We start from the raw sequence: 14981 nt of genomic DNA, 5'->3' as shown, positions 1-14981 counted from the left end.
CTCCAAGATCATATCCTAATATACAGTACGTGTAGTAATAATAATAATATTAGCAAACAGCTGCAATTAGAAATGTAGTATAGTTTTTCTGATTCGCTATGTCTCTTTCCTCATGTGCAGGAAATGCAGGACCTTACATACAGTGCCTTGAGAAAGTATTCGGCCCCCTGGAACTCGTCAACCTTCTCCCACATATCATGCTTCAAACATAAAGATACCAAATGTAAATTTTTGTTGAAGAGTCAACAACAAGTGGACCACAATTGTGAAGTTGAACTAAATTTATTGGTTACCATATATACTCAAGTATAAGCCAAGAATTTCAGCCCATTTTTTTAGGCTGAAATTGCCCCTCTCGGCTTATACTTGAGTCATTCCCAGGGGTCGGCAGGGGAGGGGGAGTGGCAGCTGTCTAATAATACTCACCTGCTCCTGACGCGGTCCCTGCACATCCCTGGTTCTTCGGGCGCTGACAGCTTCTTCCAGCGTTGAGCGGTCATATGGTACCGCTCATTACAGTAATGAATATAGACCCGACTTCACTCCCATAGGGGTGGAGCCGCATATTCATTACTGTAATGAGCGGTACCATGTGACCGCTCAAGACAGGAAGAAGCTGCCGGCGTCTGGAGAACCAGGAACGTACAGGGAACGCACCAGGAGCAGGTGAGTATAACGGGGGCAGTGCGCGATATTCACCTCTCCTGGTTCCACCGCCGTTCCGTCTTCTGCGTCCTCTACAGTGACGCACAGGTCAGAGGGCGCGATGACGCGATTAGTGTGCGCTCCGCCCTCTGCCTGAAGTTCAGTGCAGAAGACACAGCGGTGCCCAGCGTTGGTACGCGGAAAGGTGAATATAGCAAGTGGCGGGGGCCTGAGCGACGAGAGGTGAGTATGTGATTTTTTTTTTTAATCGCATCAACAGCATATTGGGCAAATGTGTCTATGGAGCATCTTATGGGGCCATAATCAACATTTGTGCAGCATTATATGGGGCATATTTTAATATGGAGCATCTTATGGGGCCCATCATGAACTGTATGGAGCATTATATGAGGCTCCTGATTCAATATGGATATTCAAAAACACTTAACCTACTGATGTCTCAATTAATTTTACTTTTATTGGTATCTATTTTTATTTTTGACATTTACCAGTAGCTGCTACATTTTTCACCCTAGGCTTATACCCGAGTCATTAAGTTTTCCCAGTTTTTTTGTGGCAAAATTAGGGGTCTCGGCTTATACTCGGGTCGGCTTATACTCGAGTATATACGGTATTTTAAATTTTTGTGGAATTTCAAAAACTGAAAAGTGGGGCGTGCAATATTATTTGGCCCCTTTACTTTCAGTGCAGCAAACTCACTCCAGAAGTTCATTGTGGATCTCTGAATGATCCAAGGTTCTCCTAAATGCCTAATGATGATAAATATAATCCACCTGTGTGTAATCAAGTCTCCGTATAAATACACCTGCTCTGTGATAGTCTCAGGGTTCTGTTTGAAGCACAGAAAGCATCATGAAGACCAAGGAACACAACAGGCAGGTCCGTGATACTGTTGTGGAGAAGTTTAAAGCCAGATTTGGATACAAAATGACTTCCAAAACTTTAAACATCCCAAGGAGCACTGTGCAAGCGATCATATTGAAATGGAAGAAGTATCATACCACAGCAAATCTACCAAAACCCGGCCGTCCCTCTAAACTTTCATCTCAAATAAGGATAAGACTGATCAGAGATGCAGCCAAGAGGCCCATGATCACTCTGGATGAACTGCAGAGATCTACAGCTGAGGTGGGACAGTCTGTCCATAGGACAACAATCAGTCGTACACTGCACAAATCTGGCCTTTATGGAAGAGTGGCAAGAAGAAAGCCATTTCTCAAAGATATCCATAAAAAGTGTCATTTAAAGTTTGCAACAAGCCACCTGGGAGACACACCAATCATGTGGAAGAAGGTGCTCTCGTCAGATGAAACCAAAATCGAACTTTTTGGCAACAATGCCAAACGATATCTTTGGTGTAAAGGCAACACAGCTCATCACCCTGAACACACCATCCCCAATGTGAAACATGGTGGTGGCAGCATCATGGTTTGGGCCTGCTCTTCTTCAGCAGGGACAGGGAAGATGGTTAAAATTGGTGGGAAGATGGATTGAGTCAAATACAGAACCATTCTTGAAGAAAACCTGTTGAAGTATGCAAAAAACCTGAGACTGGGGCGGAGATTTTCTTCCAACAAGACAATGATCCCAAACAAAAGCAAAATCTACAATGGAGTGGTTCACAAATAAACGTATCCAGGTGTTAGAATGGCCAAGTCAGAATTCAGACATCAATCCAATCGAGAATCTGTGGAAAGAGCTGAAAACTGCTGTTCACAAACGATCTCCATCAAACCTCACTGAGCTCGAGCTGTTTGCCAAGGAAGAATGGGCAAGAATTTCAGTCTCTCGATGTACAAAACTGATAGAGACATACCCCAAGCGACTTGCAGCTGTAATCGCAGCAAAAGGTGGCGCAACAAAGTATTAAGTTAAAGGGGCCGAATAATATTGCACGCCCCACTTTTCAGTTTTTGATTTTCCACAAAAATTTAAAATAACCAATACATTTCATTCAATTTCACAATTTTGGTCCATTTGTTGTTGATTCTTCACTAGTGATGAGCGAATATACTCGTTACTCGAGATTTCTCGAGCACGCTCGGGGGTCCTCCGAGTATTTGTAAGAGCTCGGAGATTTAGTTTTCATCGCCGCAGCTGAATGATTTACAGCTACTAGCCAGCATAAGTACATGTGGGGGTTGCCTGGTTGCTAGGGAATCCCCACATGTAATCAAGCTGGCTAACAGATGTAAATCATTCAGCTGCTGCAAGGAAAACTAAATCTACGAGCACTTACAAATACTCGGAGGACACGTGAGCGTGCTCGGGAAATCTCGAGTAACGAGTATATTCGTTCATCACTATTCGTCACCAAAAATTTACATTTGGTATCTTTATGCTTGAAGCATGATATGTGGGAAAAGGTTGAAAAGTTCCAGGGGACCGAATACTTTCGCAAGGCACTGTATCCATGGTTATGACCACTAGCAACTAGCTGTCACTTTATCAGTGGACATAATCATGGATACCCAAGGTCCTGCAAATGAGGAAAGAGACATAGCGAATCAGAAAAACTAGATTTCTGATTAGAGGTATTTGCTAATATTATTATTATTATTATTATTATTATTATTATTCCTACTGTATATAGGGATAGGATCTTGGAGATTGGAATACATTTTTAAATCCCCACAAACCATTCCCAATCAAATGATGCATGCAAGAGCTGTAACAGAAGTAGAAATGTCATAAGTTCCAAGAAAATGGTGAATACACAACCACAAACTGGACACATACAGCTCACCTACAACCTGATGTGGTTGTACAAATTACCTGCGTCTCCGGATAGAGCAGCGGTGCTTTTACTTCTAGCCAGGAAAGAGTGTGTAGGCGTTAGTAGCCGTGACACTACATTGGACTCCCATGGACTAAGTTGCGGCCGTCTCCCTGGTTGTTACAAACACATTATTAGACACAGATCGCTCTAGAAATTTGTCTGAAGGCAGATAGAGTGTTACCTGTGACCTATATTCATGAATCTCATTAAAAAGCATTAATGACTGGCAATATTTAGGAAACTTAATTTGTGTCACATCTAAAATTACTCCATTTCATGATATTAATAACCCCTATGGACAATCTAACCTAGTAAAACAATGACCTCACAAGGCCCAACATACTTTATGGTCTAATTTCTATCCTTTACTACCTTTAGAAGTAATTGTCAATACCATTGATGTTAAAGAGGTTTTACGGTTTCAGCATCCCATGTTCCCTGGCTGCAGTTTAAAAACCCCCAAAAAACTGTGCATTACTCATCCTTCCAGGGGCCAGTCAGTAACATCCGCTGCTCCTGGTGTCTGCAGACATTGGGAGCAGCAGTGAAAACTCCGCTTTGGACCCGGGTAGGCAAATAAAGTACGGTACTTAAATAAACTGCACCTGGGGACAGGGAATTTCGGAAAGCAGAAATCCCCTTTAAAGCCTGGCTCAACACAATTTGAAATTGCGGGTTTGCCCAAATTCAGTCAGGGGAGGTAGGAATTGAATAGTCGGAATGTCAATGCCCGATTGTTTTGCATTCTGGAGAGATGAGCCATTTGACATAGGAGTCTGTCAGTGACTTTCTCAACACTGCTCATTAAATGTACATGAACACTAAGGCTACTTTCACACTTGCGTTTTTTGCTGTCCGTCGTAGTGCAGCAAAATGAGAGAGAGAGAGAGAGAGAGAGAGAGAGGATTCCATCGTCGCTGGATTCCTGTGTGTGACGGTCAGCAACGGATCCTGCGTCCATAGGCTTCCATTGTAGCCGACGACGGGCAGCGCAGGATGCGTTGCTGACCGATTTTCCGACGTGCACAAAAACGTTCCTATCAACGTATTCTCTGTACGACGGACCGCTATTTTCCGACAGATCCAGTGCACGACGGATGAAACGGATGGCCATCCGTCACAATCCGTCACGAATACAAGTCTATGGGAAAATGCAGGACCCTGCAAATTTTTTTTAAAAAACTACGGATTGTGATGGATTCAAAAAAACGCAAGTGTGAAGGTAGCCTAAGTCCTCTTTCACACTTCCGTCTTTTAGCTCTCGTCGAAATCCGTCGATTTTTGAAAAAACAGAACAAAAATTTTTCTGCTGGATCCTGTTTTTACGCATAGACTTGTATTAGCGATGGATTGTGACGGATGGCCACACGTTTCATCCGTCGTGCGCTGGATCCATCGGAAAATCGCTGTCCGTCGGGTGGAGAAAATGTGCAGAGGAACTTTTTTTCTGCACGTCGGAAAATCACTTAGTGATGGATCCTGTGCTGCCCGTTGTTGGCTATAATGGAAGCCTATGGGCGCAGGATCCGTCACTGACTGTCAAAAGCAGGAATCCAGCGACGGATGCCGTCTTTTCAAACTGAGCATGCACGGAAGAATTTCCAGTCAGGGAAATTGTCTCTCGCTTGCTCTCTCTCTCTTTTTACTATTGATACTGCCTATGCAGCATCAATAGTAACAAGATATAATGTTAAAAAAAAAACCAAAACAAAAAAAAAAATTGCAATATTCTTACCTTCCGCAGCGTTACCGATGCTCCCGGCAGCTAGCGTTCCCAGTAATGCATTGTGAAATGACCCGATGATGTCGCAGTCTCACGAGACCGCTACGTAATAAGAGGTCATTGCACGTAAGGCATTACTAGAAACGCCAGCTGCCGGGAGCATCGCGAGCATCGGTAACGCTGCGCAGGACGCCGGAAGGTAAAAATATTGCGATTTGTTATTTTTCTTCTTATTTTTAACCTGGGTTGTGTTGTGTACTGTTGCGAAGACGCATACACAACAGATGCACATAGCCTCGACGGGTCCGTCAGAAAAACGGGCCCAGTGCACCCGTTTTTTACAATCTGCACAGGACCCGTCAATTCAACATTTTGACGGATCCTGTGCAGATTCCGTAAAAACGAATATGTGAAAGAAGCCTAAGCTGATGGGTCCAGCTCCAGGAAAACAGGTGCTGCAGCCCCTTCTCTCTCAAATCTGCTGGCAACTATCTGGCCCGCTGTTCATTTGTTGTGAAGAGTCAGAAGGCGTTCACACACATTGGAGGTTTGAGAGCTACTGCAAAAAATTTGTGGGATCAGCCAACTTTAATATAATGTGCATAAGGGCCTTAAAGGGAATCTGTCAGTTGGATCAACCCGTCTAAACTGTCTATTTGGGCACGCAGGTCATAAGAAGCTGAATAAAATGATACCTTAATGTTTGCGATCTGATGTCTTATTCTAGAGAAATCAACGTTTTTCTTATATGTAAATGAGCTGTTAAGATCTATGGGCAGGAGGACACTGATCTGCAGGAGAATATGCCTCCAGCTTATATTTAATGAAAGGAGTTGTTACCAGTGTGAGACATGCAATGACTGACAGTCTGCTCTCATAATCACACAGCTCTGCTGTGAGATCAGAACTAACAGACCTGCTCATAGATCTTAAGAGCTCATTTGCATATAAGAAAAATGTAGCTTTTTCTGGAATAAGACATGGATCTCAGATATCACAGTATTTTAATCAACTTTCTATGCCCTACTGTGTCCATATAGATGGCTTAAGAGGGTTGATCTTATTGACAGATTCTCTCTATACATCGAGTTGTGACTGAAACCATGCCGTGCCACCCCTGACTGAAAAAGGAATAAGGGCTCATACTCACATGCAAGAAACTCGGATGAGTCTCGCACGTCAATACCCGACACTGCACCCGGCACTCAGATCGGAGCGTGCGGCCAAATAGCAACACATGCGCTGAACGCTCGACTCCTGAGTGCCGGGTATTGATGTGCGAGACTCATCCAAGTTTCTCGCATGTGAGTATGAGCCCTAAAGTTCATATCCTCCCGGCAGTGGGGTGCTCGGGTCAGGCACCGCGCGGTGTCAAAATGCCATTAACCTGCAAATTAACCCCACATTTGCATAACGTTATTTTACATGACAGGTTCCCATTAATGGTTGGATCCCAATCATAAAGAGATAGTATATACATGGGATATCCCACCACTTTATGAGTTAGAAATACACTTTTAACATCAATGATGGATCCTTCTTTAAGAACGTGAAAAGGTTGGACTGTGTAAAAGATTTAGATACTCTACACTTCTAGTAAACCTCTAATATAGTATAAACTTCTTTCTGCAACTAAAGAACGTCTCCATGGGTATGGAGCCGTTATAAAATGGGTATACTTCTATCACGTGTGCAGGGTTTCCACATGCCCTATTTAGATGAATAGGACAGATGCAGAAATTTTTTTTGCAAATTCTCCCAATAATGAATACAACCCAACTGGTTATATACTACTCTACCCTACACGAGGTGTGATATTTACAGGTAATAACCCCTTAAACTAATGAATTGCAAATACAAATAGTAATATTTAATGTACTGTAAATCCCACCACAAGCCAGCACAAGGGAACTGACATAGTAAGAGGCAAACATAGATTTCGGAAATATGTATGGTAGAACCCATAGATATTAGTCGTATAAGCAAACTGCCATTTACAACATGCATGCTGAATTCACAAATGCGAAGTACGTTGATGACAATTTGCTTCTGCAAATGGTAACAAAAAATGTTTTGCTGGCGGATGAAGGATGGGCACAATGATTATGACGATTCACATCACAGAACAGTAATCTAGTCACAGAAGGTGTATGACAGAACACTCATTTGTTTTTAGGCATTTTGTGCGTGTCTTCCACACTGCGTTACTATGGCCAGGATCAGAGGTTTGGTGCCAGATTGCAAACAGCATCATTGGTCCTTACTGAACGTGGGAACCACCTGGTACCCCAGTCCCGCTTTTTTGATGGAGCAGTGTCATTAAGGCAACTGCTTGAGGAGTTATTTAGGCACCTTATGGCATTGTTATTGGGCATTGTGTGGTAGGGCTTTACGAAAACTATTTCCTTATTATCGTGTATTTGGTCATTATGAGGTAACAATAGACTATACAGCATAGGAAACCTTCACACCAGCCCCGCGGGATGCTATGTTTATGCAGAATTAACTCATTTTCCCCAGGGTTTACTTAGAAGAACACACATCAATATGTCTGGACAGTTTTCTTTGTAGAACTGTACCTCTGTCTGGAGTATTAAGTAATGTTGCAGATGATGTGGAGAGTCGCTTGGTAATAACTGGATCAACATGTTTCGATAGGTTCATGGTTGACACTGACCTCCTGTCAGGATCTAAAACAAATGGAGATATTGCTAATTGGCTGCACACCAGTACAATGTATTTGTGCCAGTACACGGGCAAACGACCCAATGACATGTTTGTCGCCCTCCTTCATGAAAGATCTTTAGTGCAGGATTCCAAACACACCAGGATCTGCTAGGAGGACTAGAAGAAGACTGCCACTCCTCACCAACAAGTCATAAAAGCATAGAATGGAAAAACTCATTGCACACATACAGGGTAGATATGTCTGCCTAGTGCGGTGACTGCTCAGGTGCTGTGTATAAAGTATCACGAGACCCCAAGAACAAGTCATTACGTCTGAAATATATGAGTAAATATGGCCTATAGACAGCCTGCCGTATCACTCTCCAATACTCTGTCTTTTCCGTAGGCGTGATGCTGTCATCGCATACATATGCATTGAAGGCATTTTTGGTGGCCCTTTGTAAGGCGTAGTCTGCTGCCCTCTCCTATATAATAAAAAATAAAATTAAAAAATGGTATGTCTGACTTATACCAACCGGACTCAGACTGAAAGGGCACTTGTTTGGCCTCTGGATGAATTGGGACCTAAGGATACCTTTAAAGTATACAAGAGGGATTTTCCCGATATGAATGAACCTATCAGGAATGTTTAGTATAACTAAACCAAATACATGGCCATGTAGGTCATAAAAATACAAGTTCATGCATACCCCCATGTATGGCCCCCAAAGAGCAAGCCAGTGCGGAGGAAATCCAATTGGATAGTTTATGTAAAGGAGCATAGAAATGAATTGGGGTCAGGGTGATGCACAAGCTGTAATAGCCGTTGTGAGTTTTCTCCGCAGTGGCACAAACTTTTTGGGGTTATAGCAATAAGCTTGTATTTCTACGACATGCGCGCCCAAGTACTCAGTATCTTGACAGATGCTATGTGTACAGAGCCTATTGGCCCTTTTACATGAGCGGATTGGCACTAGATTACTGGCCCAATCACACACGCTGACAAGAACTAAATTGGGAAGAACAATCAGTAATCCGATCTCTATCTCAGGATTCGGCACCATGTTGTCTGCAACACATCCTCAGTTTCCATGGGGCAATGTGCTGCTGACAATGTTTTTATGGCGTCATAAACGATCTGATCACACATTTGTAGGGTGATCGTTGGCATGCTTACGCCGAGAGATACTCGGTCAATCTAGATGGGCCTTTAGTCATGCATTTTCTAGCTTAGGTTTGAAAATTTAAAGTAGACAAAGTACTTTTTTTTCTAAACTAGCTTACATGATTTCTCAAAGAACTGCAAAATAAAAAAATGGAGTGCCATTAGCAACCAATCACGGCACTGCTTTCACTTTCCAATGAACCTTAGAAAAGATAAAAGCTAAAATCTTATTGGCGCTGTGTATTAATCGGTTATTTCTTATTGGAGCTAGTTTAGATAAATATTTTCTTCTATGTGGCTCTAAATTATTTAAGGGTAACGTGATAGAGAACTCAAGCTGCTTAAAACACAAGTAGCATGAATCTTAGGCTGGTTGCTTAATTGAAATCCTCGGCGGCTTTTCCCCCACCATGCTCCCCTTGAGAGTGTAAAGGAACAGACACAAGGGTAGAGGGCCAGGGAGAAGCCACTGGGGACCAGCCTTTTAGATTAGTCCCCCAGTGCAGCATACCTGGCTGAATTTAAGGAGCTAGGGTCTGAATCATGATGCCTGTGGTTAGGGCAGCGTGAGTCAGCTGGTGGGTTCACATTAAAAGAGGCTGTCCATTCCTTGACAATCTCTTCTGAATAAAATATGGAAAAAGCATTCTTTCAGCCAAGACCAGCACTACTCAGAGATGTGGTCCATGGGTGATCTCATGGCATGGTTTAGCACAGGTGAGCGCTGAAGCCTATCGGCACTGATTTGCTTTCACCTTCAGAATTCCATTAGGAGGGATGTCTGCCGAGATTATTGGGAGACGCAAGTAGATCGATGAGGAACACAGCTCGGAGTGGATGAGTGGCACTGTTCCCAAACGTAATTATGCTTATTTCTTACTTTATTGAACATGTTGGGGACATTCAATAGGGGTTCTTCAGTAGTAGACCACCCCTTTAACGTACACAATAAGGTAAATAATCAAATCCAGTACCAGTAATAGGGTTTTTGTATTTCGATCTCTGTTGTATTAGTAATATGTCACGCATAACTAGTTTAACGCAACCATGTATTACATGGTAGGGATCAAGTGTGCCTCCAGACAGGATACATGGATACAGCAACGTTCTCTGCAAGTTGCATTCACGGTACGTTAAGGGTCTCTCTTGTTGGAATTTTTTTTCCTTTCTAATTTTTTTTTTAAATTCAATAAAATTATACAGAAAGAAAGGGCAACATTTCAGTTCACGGTAATTGAAGTTGTCATTCTCCAAGTTCCATTGCGTTCACTCTTTACACTTTAGATCCTCTCACATCACCAGTAAACGACAATATATAAAACAGCGCTATATTACTGCACATACAGGGGAAGACTAATACATAGGCAATGGACACAAGATACAGTATATAGCAAAAAAACACAGTACAACACGGTGATACAAAGGAGGGAGGAGACAAAGAACTGCAATATTATACATAAAAAAGTGCCGCCACATTGTCTAACTAGATATTAGTCCATGAATGCCGCTGTTTTATGGAATCTGCTGACATTCAGCTTTTTACCGGTAGTTGCCAAGCGGTCTCCTGTTAATGAAAACAGGAATTGGACAGGTCATAGCGATTAACAATCAATATCTGACTAAGCCCACTGTCAGATATTGAATAGCAGTAAATAACCTCAGTTGAGTTTTGGTTTTCTCCGCAGAACACAGCAAGCAGAAATACAGCCAGGATTAGGACTTATTTCGACATGTAGACCTGCAATCACTGTTTCCGAAAACAGCTAACATGTCTATGCATTGTATGGGCTGCACCTCCAATACATTAATACCACAATACAGGCAAGGAGACTCTAGGTTGCTAGCAAACACGATCTACATCACACACAGACTAAAGGAACAGTCACAAAACACAGTGGCTTAAGTACCACCTCTTCGGACACGACCCTTGGCTTGGAAATGGTATGCCAGGTCAGAGAAATCGACATTGGTGAAGGATGAGTCAAAGTAACCTAAGGAACAGAACATGCAAAAGTGATGTAAAAATGAAAAACAAAAAAGAAAGGATTTGATAATGATGGGCTGAGAATTTATGAATTTACAGTACCAAAGAAGTTTATGCACCAAAGTAACAGGTCCAAATACCCAATACAAGCTGTAATGAAGACGGACCCTAGCTTCAAACCAACTGGAGGCCTTGCTTTTGGGAAAGTTACTTGTACTATCTGCATGACATTTCACCCTCTTAGCAAGATTTTCATGTAATCCATGACTATGGTATGCAAATAATATGTAGCAATCTGAAGCCCAATAGTGGGTGCTGAAATGCACAAAACAGAATGCCCATATGGACTAGCTAAACCCTCACGTGTTCATATATGGTGCCCCAACTTTCCCCAAGTCTATCTTTGAAGTTTCCTGTGCCTAGCTGGTGTCTTGTCGGGTTCATAGTATAACCAATTGTTGTGTTCCACGTTACCTGAACTGCTGATGCTAGTGCTGCTCTGTAGGGCGCCACCCCAAGACCATCTGCTATTTTTTTGCTTTGGTTTCTGACTCCTTTCCATTGTACGTTTTACTACTGCTTCGTGTCGCTCCTTTAACAGAGAAATCAAAGAAGAAATGGCATAATATTAGAGAGGTGTTGTTAATTTGGAATAGAATCTAAGTATTGACCAGAGAATTAAAAAGCAGGTCTGTATGATTACAAAAAATTTACTTTTTCTAAAAATATTGTCACATCTTTTCATGGGTTATATATACAGTGGGTAAGGAAAGTATTCAGACCCCTTTTAATTTTTCATTGCAGCCATTTGGTAAATTAAAAAAAAGTTTATTGTTTTGTCTCATTAATGTACACTCTGCACCTCATCTTGACTGAAAAAAAACAGAAATGTAGTAATTTTTGCAAATTTATTAAATATGTTAAACTGAAATATCACATGGTCATAAGTATTCAGACCCTTTGCACAGTATTGAGTAGAAGCACCCTTTTGAGCTAGTACAGCCATGAGTCTTCTAGAGGAATGATGCCACAAGTTTTTCACACCTGGATTTGGAGATCCTCTGCCATTCTTCCTTGCAGAGCCTCTCCAGTTCCATCTGGTTAGATGGTGAACGTTGGAGGACATCCATTTTTAGGTCTCTTCAGAGATGCTCAATTGAGTTTAAGTCACGGATCTGGCTGGGCCAGTCAAGAATGGTCACAGAGTTGTTCTGAAGCCACTCCTTTGTTATTTTAGCTGTGTGCTTAGGCTCATTGTCTTGTTGGATGATGAACCTTCAGCCAAGTCTGAGGTCCAGAGAACTCTGGAAGAGGTTTTCATCCAGGATATCTCTGTACTTGGCTGCATTCATGTTTCCTTCAATGACAACCAGTTGTTCTGTCCATGCAACTGAAAAACACCACCACAGCAAGATGCTGCAACCACCATGTTTCACTGTTGGGATTGTATTGGGCAGGTGATGAGCAGTGCCTGGTTTTCTCCACACATACTGCTTAGAATTATCACCAAAAAGGTCTATCTTTGTCTCATCAGACCAGAGAATCTTATTTCTCATAGTCTGGGAGGCCTTCATGTGTTTTTTTTTTAGCAAACTATGTCTTGCACTGAGAAGAGGCTTCCGTCGGGGAACTCAGTCATAAAAGCACGACTGGTGGAGGGCTGCAGTGATAGTTAACTTTGTGGAACTTTCTCCCATCTCCCTACTGCATCTCTGGAGCTCAGCCACAGTGATCTTGGGATTTTTCTTTACCTCTCTCACCAAGGCTCTTCTCCCACGATTGCTCAGTTTGGCTAGACAGCCAGGTCTAAGAAGACTTCTGGTGGTCCCAAACTTCTCCGATTTAACCCCTTTACCCACAAGGGTGGTTTGCATGTTAATGACCAGGCCAATTTTTATAATTCTGACCACTGTCCTCCTATGTGGTAATAACTCTGGAACACCTCCATGGACCCCAGTGATTCTGACAATGTTTTCTCATGACATATTGTACTTCATGTTAGTGGTAAAATTTCTTTGATATGACTTGCGTTTATTTGTGAAAAAACTGAAATTTGTCAAAAATTTTGCAATTTTCCAACTTTGAATTTTCATGCCCTTAGAATAGAATCACAAAATACTTAATAAGTAACATTTCCCACGTCTACTTTACATCAGCACAATTTTGGAACCAAAATTTTTTTTTGTTAGGAAGTTATAAGGGTTAAAAGTTGACCAGCGATTTCTCATTTTTACAACACCATTTTTTTTTAGGGACCACATCACATTTGAAGTCACTTTGAGGGGTCTATATGAGAGAAAATACCCAAAATTGACAACATTCTAAAAACTGCACCCCTCAAGGTGCTGAAAACCACATTCAAGAAGTTCATTAACCCTTCAGGTGCTTCACAGGAATTTTTTGGAATGTTTAAAAATATGAGCAATTAACTTTTTTTCACAAAAAATTTACTTCAGATCCAATTTGTTTTATTTTACCAAGGGTAACAGGAGAAATTGGACCCCAAAATTTGTTGTACAATTCGTCCTGAGTATGCAGATACCCCATATATGCAGGTAAACCACTGTTTGGGCGCATGGCAGAGCTCGGAAGGGAAGGAGCGCCGTTTGACTTTTCAATGCAAAATTGGCTGGAATTGAGATCGGACGCCATGTTGCGTTTGGAGAGCCCCTGATGTGGGGGGTTTCCACTGTTTAGGCACAAGTGCCACCATTTTGGAAAGTAGACCCCATAAGGAATTTATCTAGTTGTGTGGTGAGCACTTTGAACCCTTAAGTGCTTCACAGAAGTTTATAATGTAGAGCCGTAAAAATAAAAAATTATATATATATATATATTTAACAAAAACGATCTTTTCGCCCCCAATTTTTTATTTTCCCAAGGGTAACAGAAATTGGAACCCAAAAGTTGTTGTGCAATTTGTCCTGAGTATGCTGATACCCCATATGTGGGGTAAACCACTGTTTGGGTGCATGGCAAAGCTTGGAAGGGAAGGAGCACCGTTTGACTTTTTCAACTCAGAATTGGCTGGAATTGAGATAAGTCGTGTTTGGAGAGCCCCTGATGTGCCTTAACAGTGGAAACCCCCCAATTCTAACTCCAACCCTAACCCCAACAGACCCCTAACCCTAATCCCAACCATAATCCTAACTTTAGCCCCAACCCTAATTTTAACCCCAACCCTAACCCTTACTTTAGCCCCAACCCTAACGGGAAAATGGAAATAAATACATTTATTTTAATATTTTTCCCTAAGGTGGTGATAAAGTGGGGTTTGATTTACTATTTATAGCGAGTTTTTCTGTTTAGCAGCTGTCAGACACTAAAAGATGCAATTTATTGCAAAAAATAGTTTTTGTATCACCACATTTTGAGAGCTATAATTTTTCCATATTTTGGCCCACAGTGCCATTTGAGGTCTTGTTTTTTTGTGGGATGAGTTGACGTTTTTATTGGTACTATTTTCGGGCACTTGACATTTTTTGATAGCTTTTTATTACAATTTATGGGAGGCAGAATGAACAAAAACCAGCAATTAATTTATTTCTTTTTTTTGAGGGGGCGTTTATACCGTTGTGCATGTGGTAAAATTGAAAAAGCAGTTTTATACTTCGGGTCAGTACGATGACAGCGATACCTCATTTAAATCATTTTTTTATGTTTTGGCGCTTTTATACAATAAAAACTATTTTATATAAAAAATAATTATTTTTGCATCACTTTATTCTGAGAGCTATAACTTTTTTTCTTTTCTGGTGATGGAGCTATATGGTGGCTTGTTTTTTTGCGGGACAAGATGACGTTTTTCAGTGGTACCACGTTTATTTATATCCATCTTTTTGATCGCGTGCTATTCCACTTTTTGTTCGGCGGTATGATGATAAAGCATTGTTTCTTTGCCTTTTTTTTTTATGGTGTTCACTAAAGGGGTTAACTAGTGGGACAGTTTTAAAGGTCAGGTCGTTACGGATGAGGAGACAATAAATATGTGTACTTT

At 41.6% G+C, this 14981-nt stretch overlaps 1 protein-coding gene across 9 annotated transcripts in view; it reads right to left on the bottom strand.

The window, feature by feature from the left end:
* MAP7 (microtubule associated protein 7) overlaps positions 1-14981 on the bottom strand; it is a 186019-nt gene that overhangs the window by 19287 nt on the left and 151751 nt on the right. For 6 of the 9 annotated variants that reach the window (XM_077289294.1, XM_077289296.1, XM_077289298.1 and 3 more), the window contains exons 5-7: positions 11459-11576; positions 7748-7858; positions 3442-3555 (exon numbers count right to left, since the gene is read on the bottom strand). In XM_077289294.1, coding sequence (XP_077145409.1) covers positions 3442-3555; positions 7748-7858; positions 11459-11576 — 343 coding nt within the window. The remainder of the gene's footprint in view (positions 1-3441; positions 3556-7747; positions 7859-11458; positions 11577-14981) is intronic. The other 3 variants (XM_077289300.1, XM_077289295.1, XM_077289297.1) reach the window with 1 other exon arrangement.

Source organism: Ranitomeya variabilis, chromosome 2 (assembly GCF_051348905.1).
Source record: "Ranitomeya variabilis isolate aRanVar5 chromosome 2, aRanVar5.hap1, whole genome shotgun sequence".
NCBI classification, from domain to species: Eukaryota; Metazoa; Chordata; class Amphibia; order Anura; family Dendrobatidae; genus Ranitomeya; species Ranitomeya variabilis.
This window is presented reverse-complemented; position numbering and strand designations above follow the sequence as displayed.